Source organism: Amyelois transitella, chromosome 29 (assembly GCF_032362555.1).
Source record: "Amyelois transitella isolate CPQ chromosome 29, ilAmyTran1.1, whole genome shotgun sequence".
In the NCBI taxonomy this organism is placed as follows: domain Eukaryota; kingdom Metazoa; phylum Arthropoda; class Insecta; order Lepidoptera; family Pyralidae; genus Amyelois; species Amyelois transitella.
Window position 1 is genome coordinate 1,707,044 of NC_083532.1, and position 20,010 is coordinate 1,727,053.

A 20,010-nucleotide genomic window follows, 5' to 3' on the forward strand; every position below is an offset into this window, starting at 1 on the left:
ATGTTTTTGACAGTGGAACGCTCCGTTTAGTTTAGACTTCTAGAGTATCAAAGTTCTCAAATTATTTCTTTTACAGTTATAATGTATGTGTCACAAATTTATTTTATCAGTTATAAGCATATAGGTAAATAAGGTATATTAACGTGATACCGCTCAATTTTTTTCTTAAATCAAATCTATTTTAAGGAATACATAACAGTATATTTTTGCAAACGAAACGCCACTTAAAATGTCGGAAAATGAATTGATTTGTGTTTGTCAACATCACGTCAACATTGTACCTATCGATTTTCCGTGAAAATTAAAGTTTCCGGATGTATTGTGATAATTTCCACGTTATCAATAACACTTCTTTATCATAATAAACTTTTACATGTCGCATTACATTTACCCGAAACCGGTTCTAATTCGCGAAATTTTTTGCGACACATTTCACTCTATCATTAATTTTAAGTGCGTGCGTGTTGTCGGAAATTAATTAGGCATTGGATCACATATTTTAATTAGTGTCATGCTTTAAAAGTCAAAGTTCAAAGCGGGCCGTGTCCGCACTACTTGTTAGTGCATAGTGAAAAAAATCAATAGAACTGCAATCTGGTTGCTAGGTATTCCAAAACGTAATGCAGTAAACACATTACATGCTTAGAATGTTGCACAAGTAAATATAACTGCTACGATGGAGGGAATTATATCTCAAAGAGTGACACCGATATTAAAATGTATGGTTTTGTTTTTATTTATATTTACCGCTAAGGTATTGACGTCGCGACCGCAGGATTCGCATGATTCGAAGAACGAGATCCACCAATTCAAATCTCCACACTATGTAAGGACTTTCACGAAGTATCACCACAGGAGGCCGATCCAGAAGAATAATGTACAAGATGCAAATTACTGGCCAGAAGTAAAAGTTGTAGGGAAAAGAAGTGTTGATATTCCATATTCAAATGATTTCATTAGTAACTACTGGCCAGTTAGACAGATCAGTGACCAAAGTTCTGATGTCAACAAAAAAGTTATTAAAAAAAGAAGTATAGATGCCAGTTCTGATTCTGAAATAACAAACTGGCCAGATTCTGTGATAGAAAAAAGGAGTTTGGATATGCAAGAATTTGTCCATGATTCTGATGAGACAAAAATGAGTGAATTTGCTTCTAATACAAGAGATATGGTGGGCTCTTTTGAAAAAACTGCAATAAGTTCTAGTAAGAATTCTTATGAGACCAAAAACAGTTTGTCAAACCAAGCTGAGAAGCATAAAGTGAAAGCTGCTATTATTGTTACGGACCCTCCAACAACAATGGGGCCGTCCATAACTTGTCTGTACAAAATCCACAGTGTTTCCAAAAGTGTTACACCGTCATATGAAGATGATGCAAATGCCCAGTTAATGGTGGAAAATGACAGCTATGGTGTGTAAATTTTTGTCTTACAGACTATTTCTTTTCTGCATTATTTAAATTAGATTTTTTGATTTTTTATTTAATGAGTTGAGTAAACCAAATAAATATAAAAGATCTTATTATGTTGTTAAAGAAGAAAGATTATTAAAAAGACTGAAAAAATCTTCGTAGGACGGAGGGCTTCAGGCTAGTTATCATCATAATGCAACTTTAGGAGCAAAGAAATAATGAAAAATGAAAATAAACAGGGAAAACTATTCATCCTTTATCATTGAAGCTCAATGATGCTCAAAATAACTATTCCGCACGGACGAAGTCACGGGCACAGCTAGTAAAATATATCATGGTTACCTTATGGGGTAGACAGAACCTAGAATCACGAGAATATGTGTGATTTATTAAGTAATTTCACCAACCTGTCACCCATATAATGTAAATAAAAATTTCTTACTTACTCAAAGCTTAAATCCTGTGCTTAGCTGGATTAAAAAAATTTATAACTTGTTTACAGTGACAGGCCCGATATCAGAGACGACCCTTCCGAATGGAGATGTGGTGCAGGTGGAGCAGTGCTCCAATCCTCGTCCATCCTGCTATGCTCTTTGGCATCAGGACGACTTCGGGAACATCACCATATTGGGCCAAGGTGAGGTCAATTAACGGCCTCTGTGGCGCAGCGGTAATACGCTTGTCTGTAACACCGGAGGTCCCGGGTTTGAATCCCGGTCAGGGCATGATGAGAAATGAACTTCCTCCGATTGGTTTGGATCTTGGATGTTTATCTATCTTAGTATTTATTATAAAATATAGTATCGTTGAGTTAGTATCTCGTAACACAAGTCTCGAACTTACTTCGAGGCTAACTCAATCTGTGTAATTTTTCCCAAAAAAAAAATAGTTTTTAATTGAGTTCAAAGTTGCAGGCAGCAGGTTTTATGTAATTAAGGAAGCACGAAATTAGATTTGAATGATGAAAATGCTGCAGTGTAGTTTGTTCCGCCGCTTTTTCTACACATGCGCTTTGGAAGCGGTAGTAGTTATAATTAGATTTTAGTGATGTGACGTCAATAAGTGATACCTTGTATCCAATTTTGAAAATAAACCTATTCTATTCTATTTTATCTCCTCTTGCAAAAGAAATGCAAAAAAATTATAGTGCCATTGGCTTAAGAGTTCTTTTTCTTTTGAACTTTTTCTCTTATTGATTGAATAGCTATAACCTGCAGCTTTGCTTGTGTGAATTTAACGCCATGTACCTAAAGCAACTTATTAAACGCCCTTTACAAAAAGCATCGAAATTAGCATCACCAACAAAAGAATACAGGGTTTTCGCTAATCCTGTGGGAACTATAGTATTTACCGGGCGAAAGGTGCCCTATGCCCTTCTCCAGCACTTAATTATTATATTTGTGATATTTTAAGAAGATTAAATTCAGAAGATAGCCCTTGAAGAGCTAACAAACAAATAAATTCACTTTAAACATTATAATCTTAGTAATTAGCATACATACATACATATGGTCACGTCTATATCCCTTGGGGAGATAGACAGAGCCAACAGTCTTACAAAGACTGAATGGCCACATTCAGCTATTTGGCTTAATGATAGAATTGAGATTTAAATAGTGACAAGTTGCTAGCCCATCGCCTAGATAAAAATCCTAAGTTTGTAAGCATATCCCTTAGTCGCCTCTTACGACATCCATGGGAAAGAGATGGAGTGGTCCTTTTCTTTTTTTGTATTGGTGCCGGGAACCACACGGCACTTAGTAATTAGGATGTTCTTTATTTTGTCCAGGTTGCTGGCACTCCTCCCAGATGAAGGGGCTCAGTTCCTGTGACAAGTGTACTCCGGTGCAGGCCCTGTTACCCAGATCCAAGTTCTGTTGCTGTACGCATAGCTTCTGTAATGCTGACTTCTGTAAGTTTCACTTAATGTCAATAATACATACATACATACATAAGATCACGCCTCTTTCCCGGAGGGGTAGGCAGAGACTACCTCTTTCCACTTGCCACGATCTCTGCATCTCTGCCGTGGGGTTGGGCGACCGCCAGGTAATGGCTAGCCTTACCCTGGCATGGTGATTTTATGTATGTATCCTAATCCTTATATAATGATGCCGTGTGGTTCCCGGCACCATTTCAATAAAGAATAGAACCACTCCAACCCTTTCCCACGGATGTCGTAAAAGCCGACTAAGGGATAGGCTTATATAAACTTGGGATTCCTCTTTTAATGCCAATTCCTGCCAGGTCTGCCGCGCCGATGGATGCATGGCTAGGGGCGAGCCTAGTCTCGAGCGTGCCACTTCCGCCATGGGGTTGGGCGACCCCCAGGTAATGGCTAGCCTTACCCTGGCATGCGGGGCTCAGCGGGGGCGGACATTATTTTTCGCTTGCGTCTCGTGGGAATCGCATGGCTGTAAATTTTAAAAAGCACCTAAATGGCGGCGATGGTGTCCGCACCCCATCACGTCTCGTTCCCGCCGGGAGCGGTATGCGGTCTGCTAAAAGCCGCTTTGCGACGATGAATGTCGATAATACTTGAAGACTTCATGTTTTGCTGAAATGTGGACAGTGGAGTAGATATGAGGAACAGACTTCTACCCAGAGTATCCCTTAGGATGATGGCAAACTTAACATTATGTTGAGTGTACTATTCTCAAAGAAGGCAAATTCAATTTGTTCTGGAGGGCTGTGGTGTTGGTGAAATGACAGCTATTCCCTGTAAAGTCCCTTGAAAGGCTGGCATTTTTTAAGGAGGATTTTATCACTTGGTGTGACTACATCACATTAATGCATCTTTAAAAAAATAGGTAAAAAAAAAGGATATGACTTCATACTTTAAAAAAAATTAAAAATACATTTACACAAAAAAATGACAAATTTAAAATCTTTAGACCCTGCAGTTTAAAGATAATTTAAAATACATTCATTTAGTATAAAAAAATGACAAATTTAAAATCTTTAGACCCTGCAGTTTATAGATAATGTAGAAAAGTAAACCCCAGGCCACGAAGCACTACAGTGGAGGTTGCAACTAATGTACGCAACATCAGAGGTTGTTCGACAACATAATAAATTAAAATCAACGTTCTGTGAAAATGTCTATGGTTTTTTCTTTTTTTTTTTGTTTTCCAGTGTCCATGAGAACCGAATCGGTGACGGTTAAGGCTGAATCCACGATGGACACGTCGCACGCTCCGAACGGGTACGCCAACGTGTTCGCGAGCGGCGCGATGGCGGCCGCCGGGCTGCTGCTCACCGCGCTGCTGCTGAGGAAGTTCTACTGCCGGAACAGGGAGAAGGACGACTTGGCTGATGTCGAGAAAGGTCAGTTGGGTAGTGGGCTGGGTTAGTTTCAGCGGGGTTGGCAGTGTGTTGGAGTGGTTTAGCAGGGTTAAGCAGTGTGGTGTAGAGCGTATTTCTCTTTTTTTCTTTGCTCCTCTTTTCTCTTCGTTTCTCTTATTTTCTCTGTTCTTTTATCTTCTTTTCTCTTCTTCTCTCTTTTCTCTTCTTTTCTCTTCTTTTCTCTTCTCTCTTCTTCTCCCTTCTTCTCTTTTCATTTCTCTTCTTTTCTTTTCTTTACAGATGCACAGCATAATAATTTTTTACATAAAGACTTATACCACTGAACGTGACCTTTTAATCTGCGAGATTGTTTGCTCTGTCTACCTCGTAAAGCCGTGATTATACATATGTATGTCTGCATGTTCTTTAATTACATTATCCCACAACGTTATTCACGGATTGATAAGTGATAATATAGATAAGTTTGAATTGTTAAATGATGTTTTTAAAAACCCTCGTTATTCATCAGGCGACGTGATGGGCAGCGGACCTGACTCTCTGGCCACAGGGCTGTTGTGCGTGGATAATCTGACGCTCATTGAACATATTGGTAAGTCTGTTTCTTTCTTCTTCTTCTTCAATGACAAACGGCACACACACTCACAGACACACACACTCACAGACACACACACTCACAGACACACACACTCACAGACACACACACTCACAGACACACACACTCGCAGACACACACACTCACAGACACACACACACACACTTACAGATACACACTCACAGACACACACACACGCACACACCCACCACGCACACACACACACACACACACACACACACAACACACATACACCCACACCACACACACACATATACACGCGCACACACACACCCACAGATACACAAATACAATGTTGTTAACATAAATTTTATACCTACATATAAAACAAAATCTTTAATTCTCAGGTCAAGGCAAGTTCGGGTCGGTGTGGCGAGGCAGCCTCGGCTCCACTCCGGTGGCGGTCAAACTCTACAGCAACGCGTCCGCTTGGCAGAGGGAAGCGGCTATATATACTCTGCCGATGATTGCTCACGAGAATTTACTCCGATATTATGGTAAATCATTCGATTTCATTAAATAATTTAATAGGTATATACTTGGTATCGTACTTGATATTTGTTAACACCAAATACTTGGTATCAGACTTGATATTTGTGTAAATACTCGATTCAAGTATCTTTGGTGACAAGTGGGATATTTTGTCAAACTGTATTGTAACGCGTCCGCTTGACAGAGGGAAGCGGCTGTATATACTCTGCCGATGATTGCTCACGAGAATTTACTCCGATATTATGGTAAATCATTCGACTTTTTCGTAATTTAATAGGTGCTTTGTATTGTACTACATAATTGTTAAATACTTATTACTTGGTACCATACTTGATATTTGTGTAAATACTCGATTCAAGTATCTTTGGTGACAAGTTGGATATTTTGTCAAACTGTATTGTAACGCGTCCGCTTGGCAGAGGGAAGCGGCTATATATACTCTGCCGATGATTGCGCACGAGAATTTACTCCGATATTATGGTAAATCATTCGACTTTTTCGTAATTTAATAGGTGCTTTGTTATGTACTAGATATTTGTTAATACCTATTACTTGGTATCATACTTGATATTTGTGTAAATACTCGATTCAAGTATCTTTGGTGACAAGTTGGATATTTTGTCAAACTGTATTGTAACGCGTCCGCTTGGCAGAGGGAAGCGGCTATATATACTCTGCCGATGATTGCGCACGAGAATTTACTCCGATATTATGGTAAATCATTCGACATTTTCGTAATTTAATAGGTGCTTTGTTATGTACTAGATATTTGTTAATACCTATTACTTGGTATCATACTTGATATTTGTGTAAATACTCGATTCAAGTATCTTTGGTGACAAGTTGGATATTTTGTCAAACTGTATTGTAACGCGTCCGCTTGGCAGAGGGAAGCGGCTATATATACCCTGCCGATGATTGCGCACGAGAATTTACTCCGATATTATGGTAAATCATTCGATTTCATTACGTAATTTAATAGGTATATACTTGGTATCGTACTACATATTTGTTATATTCTTATTACTTGGTACCATACTTGATATTTGTGTAAATACTCGATTCAAGTATCTTTAGTGTGATGTCGGATATTTGGACGAATTGTATTGCAACGCGTCTGCTTGGCAAAAGAAAGCGGCTGTATATACTCTGCCGATGATTGCGCACGAGAATTTACTCCGATATTATGGTAAATCATTCGATTTCATTACGTAATTCAATAGGTAGTACCTGGTTGACCGAGCTTTTCTCGAACCTAGGACCTTGATGAATCAATTCCTTGAGCCAAAAATCCCCTAATCTGTAACTTTCGTGAAAATCGTTGGAGCCGTTTCCGAGATCCTGATTATATATATATATATATACAAGAATTGCTCGTTTAAATATATTAGATATACTTGGTATCGTACTAGATATTTGTTAATACCTATTACTTGGTACCGTGATTGATATTTGTTTAAATACTCGATTCAAGTATCTTTGGTGATATGTGGGATATTTTGTCAAACTGTATTGCAACGCGTCCGCTTGGCAGAGGGAAGCGGCGGTATATACTCTGCCGATGATTGCTCACGAGAATTTACTCCGATATTATGGTAAATCATTAAGATTTTTTCGTAATTTAATAGATGCTTTGTATTGTACTACATATTTGTTAAATACCTATTACTTGGTATCATACTTGATATTTGTGTAAATACTCGATTCAAGTATCTTTGGTGATATGTGGGATATTTTGTCAAACTGTACTGCAACGCGTCCGCTTGGCAGAAGGAAGCGGCTATATATACCCTGCCGATGATTGCTCACTAGAATTTACTGCGATATTATGGTAACTCATTAAGATTAATATAAATGCGTATAATATTGGTATCGTACTAGATATTTGTTAATACCTATTACTTATACTTGACATTTGTTTAATACTGGCTATTTGATTTAATTTTTGACACTAGGTATTTTCTACATGTTTCGTTATTAATATATCATACTCATACAAGTATCTTAGGTGACAAGTTGGATATTTTGTCAAACTGTACAGCAACGCGTCCGCTTGGCAGAGGGAAGCGGCTATATATACTCTGCCGATGATTGCTCACGAGAATTTACTCCGGTATTATGGTAAATCATTCGATTTCATTACGTAATTCAATAGGTAGTACCTGGTTGACCGAGCTTTTCTCGAACCTAGGACCTTGATGAATCAATTCCTTGAGCCAAAAATCCCCTAATCTGTAACTTTCGTGAAAATCGTTGGAGCCGTTTCCGAGATCCTGATTATATATATATATATACAAGAATTGCTCGTTTAAATATATTAGATATACTTGGTATCGTACTAGATATTTGTTAATACCTATTACTTGGTATCATACTTGATATTTGTGTAAATACTCGATTCAAGTATCTTTGGTGATATGTGGGATATTTGGACGAACTGTATTGTAACTTAAAAAAACTGTATTGTAAACAAAAAAGAATAGGACCACTCCATCTTTTTCCCATGGATGTCGTGTGTCAAAAATCTTCCAGAAATTCATTTCTGAATTCCAAATCCTGCTAATATTTTAAATGCGAAAGTTTGTGAGTATGTCAGTATGGATGTTTGTAACTCTTTCACGGAAAAACTACTGAACCGATTACGATGAAATTTGGTATGTAGTTAGCCGAAGACCCAGAATAACATATAGCTTATACTTTTTATCCCGGAATCCCCTCGGGAGTGATTCCAACAGTTCAAAGTCGCTCGACCTCTAGTGTTTTCACATTTTTTTTTAACCAGGAAGCGACACCCGCCCCACCCTCACGGAGGGCGGCGGCCGGGAGCACCTCATTGTCCTGGAGCTTTGCCCCTTGACGCTGCGCGCGCGGCTGCAGCAGCGGCCGCTGTCGTGGCCGGAGTTCGCCACCATCGCGCACGGGCTGGCTTCGGCGCTTGCGCATCTACACGCCGCCAGTGAGTCGTCTGTCTATACTACATACATACATACATATAGTCACGTCTATATCCCTTACGGGGTAGACAGAGCCAACGGTCCCGAAAAGACTGAATGGCCACGTTCAGCTGCTCGGCTTAATGATGGAATTGAGATCCACATAGTGACAGGTTGCTAGCCCATCGCAAGAATCACAAGTATGTATGTACGTACATACATACTATCTATAATAATTACTAATATTATAAAGCTGAAGATTTTGTTTGTTTGTTTGTTTGAACGCGTTAATCTCAGGAACTACTGGTTCGAATTGAAAAATTTTTGTTGTGTTGAATAGACCATTTATCGAGGAAGGCTTTAGGGTGTATAACATCACGCTGTAACTATTAGGTGCGAAGGAATAATGGAAAATGTGAAAAATAACGGAGGAAAATGGGGAAAATTATTCATCCTTGAGGGCTTTAATGATGCCCAAAACAACTATTCGACGCGGACGAAGTCGCGGGCACAGCTAGTTAAAAATAAAATTATACTTTTGAGACATATAAAAAAGCAGCAAAAGCATAATATAATAAATAACAATGTTTGGTAGGTTAGTGTGATTTATTAATGAATATTTTTTAATGGCATAATTAAAAGTTGTTTTCTCAAGAAACGTTAGACTTTTACGCGAATCGTGAGTGCCAGCGGCAGATGTCAGAATTAAAATAAATGGTTGGATAAGGTATATCGAGATTGAGATCGTAATATGTGTATGTCCTGGCAAAGGGTCAGGTCAAGAGTACCCGAAACCGCCGAGCTTGCATGAAGAGTTATGAATGTGGATGTAGCGAAGGAAGTGTGCAGAGATCGTGGCAAGTGGAAAGAAGTAGTCTCTGCCTACCCCTCCGGGAAAGAGCCGTGATTTTATGTATGTATGTATGTGGCCTATCAGTCTTTTCAAGACTGTTGGCTCTGTCTACCCCGCAAGGGATAAGGACGTGACCATATGTATGTATGTATGTAGGTTGATATCCAACTAACGCAGCCCTTGGAATTGTCAGCGAGGTGTAATCTAACTGCGTAGGTCAGGCAGCTGGATGTGTAACAATGACCTGTCTAGTAGGTACGGACAGACGTGACCATATGTATGTATGTATGTATGAATAGAATAGAATAGAATAGATTTATTTTCAAAATTGGATACAAGGTATCACTTATTGACGTCACATAACTTAAATCTAATTATAACTACTACCGCTTCCAAAGCGCATGTGTAGAAGAAGCGGCGGAACAAACTACACTGCAGCATTTTCGTAGGACGTCAATTTAGAAATATAGATCTCTTAAATCTAAACCGTGGACGAACGCACATTGTCTACATTAAAAAACACGTATGAATGTAGAACTGATTAAATGTCAATACGAATATTTCGTCAAATAAAATATATATAAAATAAAATATGTACATACTGTACCTACAAATTATGTCAAGATCATGTCAAAAAGTACACAAGCATTTAAGAGGCCATTATGTATGTATGACATGTCAATACGAATATTTCGTCAAATAAAATATATATAAAATAAAATATGTTCATACTGTACAAATTATGTCAAGATCATGTCAAAAAATACACAAGCATTTAATAGGCCATTATGTATGTATGTATGTACATATGTATGTATGTATGTACATATGTATGTATGTATGTACATATGTATGTATGTATGTACATATGTATGTATGTATGTATCCCCCCCCCGCCCCCCCAGCGCCGCTGAAGCCGTGCGTGGTGCACCGCGACGTGAACAGCAGCAACGTGGTGCTGACGGGCCGCGGGCACGCGCGCCTCGCCGACCTCGGCCTCGCGCAGGCTCTGCACGCCTCGCAGCGGCCGCAGGACCACACCAGGATCTCGGAGGTACAATAGACTAGATTATGTGGCGACATCAACTAGATAGAATTGAGATTCAAATAGTGACAGGCTGCTAGTCCATCGCCTAAAAAAAAGAATCACAAGCATGTAAAAGCCTATCCCTAAGCCGCCTTTTACGACATCCATGGTTAAGAAATGGAGTGGTCCAATTCTATTTTTGTATTGATACATACATATAATCACGTCTATATCCCATGCGGGGTAGACAGAGCCAACAGTCTTACAGTCTTGAAAAGACTGATAGGCCACGCACAGCTATTTGGATTAATGATAGAATTGAGATACAAATAGTGACAGGTTGCTAACCAATCGCCTAAAAAGAATCCCAAGTTTGTAAGCCTATCCCTTAGTCGCCTTTTACGACATCCATGGGTAAGAGATGGAGTGGTCCTATTCTTTCTTGTATTGGTGCCGGGTACCACACGGCACGTATTATATTCCATGAAATTAAAAATCTCTTTGTAAAATATCAAAAAGTGCATCGTTTCAATTACACTTACGGCTTATAAAAAGGTACAAAGTATAACGTCCATTCCTAATATTAAGACCAAATGTACATACACTTAGTCAATAAATTAATACATACATACATATCATCACGTCTATATCCCTTGCGGGGTAGACAGAGCCAACAGTCTTGAAAAGACTGAAAGGCCACTTTCAGCTATTTGGCTTAATGATAGAATTGAGATTCAAATAGTGACAGGTTGCTAGCCTGTCGCCTAAAAAAGAATCCCAAGTTTGTAAGCCTATCCCTTAGTCGCCTTTTACGACATCCATGGGAAAGAGATGGAGTGGTGCTATTCTTTTTTTTTTATTGGTGCCGGGAACCACACGGCTAATTAATATGTACTTACAATAATAATAAAATATGATCGCTGTAAATATAAAAAAAAAATTCTAATTTTTCCAGGCCGGCACTCTCCGCTACCTGTCCCCGGAGGCGCTCGAAGGAGCCCTGGACCTGAGCGGAGCCCGAGCTGCCCTCTGCGCCGTTGACGTCTTCGCCCTCGGCCTCGTTCTATGGGAGATGCTGTGGCGGTGTTCCGGAGCCCACAGGGGTGCTACGCCCCCTTACGCGATGCCGTACGCCCATCTAGGATTACCGGATAGTCCCACTCTGCACCAGATGCAGGTGAGTCTGAAACGCGCTATTGAGATTTTTTCTAAAAACTAGCTATGTGGTCATACGAAATTATAGAATTTTCAGTAACAAATTTTTTAAGTTTGTTCAAAGTAAGGAAACTACGCCGCGTTGTTCCCGGAATCAATAGAAAAAAGATTTCTCATGAAAGTCGTAAAAGGCGACTAAGGGATAGGCGTATGCACTTGGGATTCCTCTTCAAGGCGATGGGCTAGCAATCTGTTCCTATATGAATCTCAGTTCTATCATGAAACCTATCAGTGTTTCAAGACTGCTGGCTCTGTCTATCCTGCAAGAGATATAGACGTGATTATATGAATGAATGAATGAACCCTATCTCTACTTTGACCTACCTTCTACTCATGCGCTTTGGAAGCGGTAGTAGATATAATTATTTTTAAGTCATGTGACGTCATTAAGTGAAACCTTCAATATTGAAAATAAATCTATCTATTGCGTTGTAGACGTGATACCCTGTATCAAATGTTTCGAAACGAAATGTACTCTATTACATTGTTAACATTATTTTTTATGTCTGATTTATTTATTATTTATTTTGATATATTTTCGACATAATTTGTATTTGCATGGACTCAATTGTCTGAAATAAATGATTTTTTATTATTTATTTATTATTATTTAACAGAGTGGTTCCCGGCACCAATACAAAAAAGAATAGGACCACTCCATCTCTTTCCCATGGATGTCGTACAAGGCGACTAAGCGATAGGCTTATAAAATTGCGATCCTTTTTTTTAGGCGATGGGCTAGCAACCTGTCACTATTTGGATCTGAATTCCATCATCAAGCCGAGCAGCTGGATGTGGCCATTCAGTCTTTTCGGGACTGTTGGCTCTGTCTACCCCGTAAGGGATATAGACGTGACTATATGTATGTATGTATGTTATTTAACAGAGTCTAGTGTCCCGCAACAAGGCGCGGCCGCCGCTGCCGCGCGGCGCCGGGCCCGGCGCGCGCGCGCTGCGCGTGGCGGCCGACACGTGCGACGAGTGCTGGGACCACGACGCCGAGGCCAGGTATCGGTCGATCAATCAATCACTCTATCAATCGATCAATCAATCACTCTATAAATCGATCAATCAATCACTCTATCAATGACTCTATCAATCACTCGATCAATCACTCTATCAATCATTCTAACAATCACTCTATCAATCACTCAATCAATCAATATTGTCTGTGGCAATGACAGTGTGTCGACATCGACATTCCCCAGGCGTAACACCTAGCCTAGCGGAAGATCTTCCCTTTGGTGGCGGTCGAGCCGAATCATCGCTCCTGCTACAACATAATCTACGAGAGCATTTGATTGTAAACTTACTAGCTGTTACTCGTCGAGGTTAAAAAATAAATGCATTTTGCGTTTATTTTTGTGATCTGGTCGAGTCATACGATGAAATAAGATATCATTTTATGGCAGAACTACGGATTTTAACCACACTTCTATGTAACAGACTCTGGTGTCCCACAAGGGGCACATCTAAGACCAATGCAATAAAAATTTTTATTGGCGATTTTTCTAACTATACCCATAAATAATTTTGGGATCCCGGTTTTGAAATTTAAAATTGAAATACATGCCTACCAAATTCTTCAAAGTCAAATTATAGAGTAGATTGATAATAATTTGACATTAAACGGAAACGCATCACAGACCACCTTTCCATATTGACACAAATGTATTTCGGCCTTCATTTGATTTGAAGACCTGTTCCCAATTTAAGGCAAAAAGTATCTGAAATCTCACATGATCGTGTTAATATACATACTTATTCTACGTTTACCAGGCTGACAGCGGTGTGCGTTGAAGAACGAATGGCCGAATTGAAACAGATGCTTCAGACGCACGGGCCGGTCATTCACGACAACAATCTGCATCCACACCCGCCGGGTAAGAGTTAACTTCTTCTTCTTCCTGGTATTAATTCCGGTCACATCCTCACCTTGTGCCGTGTGGTTCCCGGCACTATTTGAAAAAAAAAGGACCTTTCCATTTCTTTCCCACTGATGTTGTAAAAGGCGACTAAGGGATAGGCTTATAAAAATGGAATTCTTCTTTTAGGCGATGGGCTAGCAACCTGTCACTGTTTGAATCTCAATTCTATCATTAAGCCAAACAGCTGAGCGTGGCCTATTAGTCTTTTAAAGACTATTGGCTCTGTCTATCCCGCTAGGGATATAGACGTGATTATATGTATGTATGTATATATGTACATCCTCATCCTTACTGGAGAGGAGCCCGGGGTGCGCCTTTACAACCATGGATTATCCATAGAGGGTTATTTTTGTGTCTTCTTAATGAGAAAGTAAGTTTATTTGTTTGTTTGTTATCCCATCACGGGTTATCTTCTGAACCAACCTTCTTAATATTTTGCGGATTTATATTAACAGTCTATAGGGTACTTTTCATTCCGTTAAGAAGTAAAATTCCCTTGGTATTAACGAAATACCATTCAATAGTATTTATTTGTAGGCGGCGCTAAATTCGCGCTTGTAAGTAGCGCTATTAACTATAATCCATTTAACAACTGAATTAGTTTATTAAACTGAACAACCTTTAATATGGGACCAACCACGAAACAGCGAGAATAAAATTGACTTTTTAACAACTGAATATTTAGTCTGTTTGTTTGTATGCTTAAATCTTTAAAATTACGCTTTTAATTATTTAATTATTTTGATGCGGTTTTTTGTAACAGGTAGAGTGATTCAAGAGGAAGGTTTTTATGTATTATATAACATTTATAATTTGGCACCCGTGCGAAGCCGGGGCGGGTCGCTAGTACTATATATTTTTTCCCATATTACAGATGCGACCAACACACACCAGGAACCGGACAAAAACTCCAACTGCACGACAAACCAAACGTGTGACGTCACCACCCCCCTCCTCTACCCCCACCCGCACATCGGCCGCAACGCGTGCATAGAACGAAACACGCACACACAAACACACACAGTAGAACTCATACACAAAAGTCTCAAAGACATAACGGTGACGGAAACGCCGCGAACGCAGAATATAGAAGAGAATTGCATATCTGTAGCGCGAAATACTCATAGGCCAATTCCAGAGAATTCCATGAACGAAATCCGGTCGTATCAGAGACCGTTAGAGTACGTTCCGAATGATGTTAGCAACCACGATATAGATCGAGGACCGAAACAGACAAATTTGCTTAACGACGTGAAAATTGAAAAGCCTAAATGGGGTATCAAAAGATTTTTCGATAGATACAAAACTCACAAAGACACCGAAGTGAAGTTAGTACCTGAATCGAGTTTGCAGAACGGTCGCACTCAAACCTCGGTCGTGGAAAAACCGACTAATTTCGAAAGACCGACAAATTTGGTTCTCAGTCAAGAACGGACGACTTATAACTTTGAACCGTGTACCTTATCGCCGCCAAATAGGACTCTATCGCCCACTATGATGATGGAATCAGATTTGAATAGAGAAAATAGAGTATTTAACTTCAAAGAGTTACCGGTAGACGATGGCCGCAGTCAAAATCAAGTATTCGCTGTAATCGTACCTAAAACTATGCCTGCTGTTGAAATGAGAAAACCGGGCGATAGTTCTGAGAGTATTACCAAATTTAAAGGTTCAATGTCTTCACAGAGCATTTTCAAATCTGGAAACTCTGAGTCTGAAGACTCGACGGTTAAGAAACGTTTGAGTTGCGATAATAAGATCATTGAATCGAATGTCACTAACAGTGGACGGTCATCTAGGGCAAGCATCAATTTAGAACTACAATACATTAACGGACAAGCCGACAATTATAATGATAGTCCGTTCGATGTCAACTCTGATTGTTCTAGTAGCGAAGACGAGCATCTGATGTTGCTGTCTGAAAACGGAACGAAAATCACAATGCAGACTATAAGCAAAGATAACGATAAGAAAATATATCAAAATGAAGTGTTGAAAGAAGCGAGCCAAGTAACTGATTTCGGTTTCAACAAATATCACAATAAATACACGAATTTCGACAACGAATTCAGCGATCCGAACGATAAAGAGAATTTGGTGACTTACAGCGGCGATAATCCTGTTTATTTGGCCGCGTTGAACGGCGAGATCGAGACGGACTTGAAATATCTTAATCCTGAAGTGGAGACTAGTCCGAAATCACCGAAACCTTGTTTAAAGAATCTTTCAATCAAACGGCAGCGCTCTTTGGAGCAAGTGTCTGAAATATTTTCATCATCTGGTGAGATAAATTTGCAGAATCCAGCTGGTAGAGTGAAAACTCCTGGAGATTTGCCGGTGGCGGTCCGGAGGGCTAGGAGAGACAGGGTGTTGCAGAAAGGGAAGGTGAATGAGTGTAATAGACTCAGTTTGTATGATGACAGAATGATGTTTGGTAACAGCTTGTGAATTAATAATTTGACATGACAAGATCGAGAATTTTAGAGTAAAACTCTTAAATAAAGATTCGGTAAGTAGAACTAAATGAAGTTAATGAAAGCGCGCAGATATATACAAATTGACCAATCAGCTCGCGTTGTTTTAAAATAGACAGCTGTGATTGGTCAGTTTCGATTTAACACAGAAACTGACTTATCAGGACGCGTTGGTGACAAAAAGCGTGTTGTGATTGGTCGGTTTCAAGAAGAAATTGACCAATCAGGTCGCCTTTGCAAAGAATGTATAGTTGATTTGTTGTTTGGGAAGCTCGCTTGGAAAAAATCACTAATTACTGAGCCAGAGGTCTTTAATAGTACATTTTCTAAATCATTTTTCATTTAATATATTAAAATCACCTTTTCTAGAGTCGATAAATAGCGTTATATTATTATAAATAAAATTATATTTATACTAACTTAGAATTCCTAAAGTATATGCAGTTTTGCTGTTTATTAAATGTAAACATTATACATATTTGTGTATTATAATTCTGAATGCTCTGGTTCGGCAGCTTAACTAATCAAATATATAAATGTACCTTTATACATATAATGTAATCTGTATTATATATATTATAATAGCACTTTATGAAATGTATTACATGAGCTTTAACTATGTAGAAAACAAACATCACATTCTCAAATAAAAAATAATGAAAAAGGAAAAGCTATAGTTCCCCTTAAAATAGTGCAATAATATAAGTTGTTATATAAAAAGAGGTATGAATGTTGCTTAATAAATAGTAGAAATATTACCAAAACGCGATGAATCAAATATTATTTTAGTAATGAAGTAAAAATAGATTTTATTCAATCAGACATTTCAAGATAATTAAGTTTTTTTTTTTGTTATTGTAGTATTATTGTAATACCTTTATAAAACTAAATTCAGTTTATTTCATCAAATTATTATAAAATTGCCATTGTAATTTTCAGAGTAACGCCACACTACATTTTATTAAAATTTAACTTTTTTTTACTCATATTATAAATACTAATCTTCCATACTCTTTACTTTTGGATATTTACGATAAGTCTGCCATTTTTTTTTTTCATTAATTGTGCTGTAATTTTTGTGTTTTTTTTATTCGAAATTAAAAAGTATACAAACACTTGTATAAATTGCAGCTCATGTAATACATATACTGCATACGTTTTAAAAGCGGCGTAGGCGCAGCACGGAGAAATTATAATGACGGGATTGGGAAAGGATAACTTTAATATTTTAATTATTTTTTTAAATCCATTTTTAGGTACTGAAATAGAGGTACCTAAATCAATCTTGAAATTTATTTTAATCATAATATTTCTATAAAATTTACATACATACGTCACATACATAAAAAAAACGCCCTAGCGATTGTAATCTTATGTGTCATCTTTGCATTTATAGATAAGCTCCATTTTTTTTAATAATTGTTTTTGGTGCGTACGTGACGTTTCGGATGCAAAATAACTAACGCCAAAAATCGTTAATGGTTCTACAACTGGCAACATTTTTGAAATTTAATGTCGAGATATCGATCAGTAAGATGTTTAGACAAACATCCTATCGGATAAAATCTGTAGAAAAATGAATGTGTCAATAGTTGGCGATAGTCTTTGTGGGAAATTTATTTTTATTTTGTCCCTAGTTTGTACTAAAGTAATTGAACCACTCACTTAATATATCTATTGAGAAAGATTTTTTATCATGACCTGTTCGGAGTTCGAATCCGAGACCTTTGTAACTCAATTATTTATCACTGCACCATAAAGGTTATTTTGAATCTGAGAGACCGACATTAAAAAAAACGCAAGTACATTGAGAAAATCTTTTTATCTCTTATTTTCTTTATAGATATGTTTTTAATCTTTTAACGATCATTTTAACGAGTTATGGTTAAAATAAAATTAAAATTTTCTGCTGGAAGAAAGTTTATTCTGCACATTTTATATTATAAATTTGCAAAACAAGAAATAATTATTAAATTTTAATTTAACATTAAGTACCTTTAGTTACTTTCTGTTGTAATTACAAATATACCTCGCATTTGTCTTTAAATTGATATAAACATTTTCACATTCCATTATACCATATTTTTTAGGTTTGTAGCAAGTTTGCAATATACCACATTGCAATTTTCGGGTCCGCATAAAGACCAGTAAATTTAAATGGAATAATATAAAGTTCGCATAACGTTTTTAGCATGATTTTCATTACGCATAACTTTATATATGTAAATCTTTATGCCAAACGTTGATTATGCCAAAATATGTCGAATCTAATTTTGGTAAAAATAATTTTTATTTGAAGAGATATGTGCAAACTTGCTACGAATTTTACAACGTTTCCGTAATAGACTTTTTCTATCTGTCTGTTTGTAAGAGTTTCTTGTTGATCAGAAAATTCATATTTTTTTATAGTTATGTTTAGTGTAAAATTATTTTAAGTTTTTACCCCAAATGCGTTGAAATACTCGTATCACCAATAATTGTTTTTATAGCAATTTCAGTTATCCATTGAAAAAGGAACTAGTTTATATTATGTACTTTTGTTTGTATTTACAATTATTTACTTAATGAATAGTAATGATTGAATTTTTCACATAAAGTCGACGCACTGGGGTAGCCAAAATGTGATCTTTTTTACTGTAAATAGTTTAAGTTCCTAACACAAGGGCCATGTTGATTATTTTAAATATTTTTGTTAAGTTTCCAACATACCATTTTTGTTTCAATCCTGGTTCAAATACGTATATTAAGTTTTAAGTTAAATTAAGTGGATTTTTGTGGCGGGCAAAGAAGAAATGTTTTTTTTTTTGAGATATACGTAAATATGTATTTTAACGCTTGTTTTTCGTACAAATTTATTTGTATGGCATTACACTAAATATTGGATAACATTGAATTACTTTCCCAAATATGTGCTTGAATTTAAATCTGTTTTTAAATAAATTAAAATTCCCAATATAAACTTGCCTCCTTTTTACACCGTGTGTAAATCAGTTACCTGTTAATTCTTAATTTATAGCATTTATAATTATAAAAATACGGTACAAATTGAAAATATTTGGGTTAAAAAATAAAAATTGACTTTGCCCTAAGTTGTTTTGTACAGTGATGTCCTTAGGTTTTTGTTCCTTTATCGATTGGCATTACGATACCCAAAACAAGTTGATCCAAAACTAACATCTGTTAACTTGATACCCAGGCAACTCTCGTGCCGAGTAATACTTACATAGGTCATTTGTGAACAGTCGCTTTTTCGCTGTAAAATGAAAAAAAGCTCGGCTGGCAGTGTTTTATGGATCACTAAGGCCCTGCCTTTATTTTCGATTTAACGTTCGATAAAGTTTTGCATTGTACAACATAGTTAACCGCATGTCAAATTACCCTGTGTTCGGTACTCTACGCCGCGGTAATAAAGGCGAATTTGCAGTGGCGCATTTGTAACAAGGAGCCTTACGGGGTCAAATATATTATCACTTACAAAATAACTGAGGGTCAAGTTTATGGAAAGAACTGGACCGTTATCTTTTTTGGCACCAGATGATGTTGTATACCTACGATTATGTATTTTAAGTGCTTGTTGATGTTACCGATTGTAAATGTGGACACTAAATATAGTAACTATGTTTTTTATATATGATTGTTTCATTTTTAACACCTTCGTAAGCGTAAAGAGACTACGGTTTTTCTCTTCCTGTATCACATTTTTGTATAGATGGATATTAAGAATAGCCTTATACACTTTATATATAATGTTTGCAGT

The 20,010-nt window shown here is 37.4% G+C and overlaps 1 protein-coding gene across 1 annotated transcript; it reads left to right on the forward strand.

Moving 5' to 3' along the window:
• Positions 1-244: 244 nt before the first annotated feature.
• On the forward strand, positions 245-19,882 carry LOC106131238 (probable serine/threonine-protein kinase DDB_G0278901). Its single transcript, XM_013330260.2, has 12 exons — positions 245-1,412; positions 1,915-2,049; positions 3,202-3,324; positions 4,548-4,739; positions 5,227-5,307; positions 5,679-5,828; positions 8,606-8,779; positions 10,515-10,663; positions 11,592-11,813; positions 12,738-12,859; positions 13,631-13,734; positions 14,654-19,882. Exons 1-12 carry the CDS (start codon positions 677-679, stop codon positions 16,225-16,227), a joined length of 3,762 nt encoding a protein of 1,253 aa, XP_013185714.1. The 5' UTR covers positions 245-676; the 3' UTR covers positions 16,228-19,882.
• The last annotated feature ends 128 nt before the right edge of the window (positions 19,883-20,010 follow it).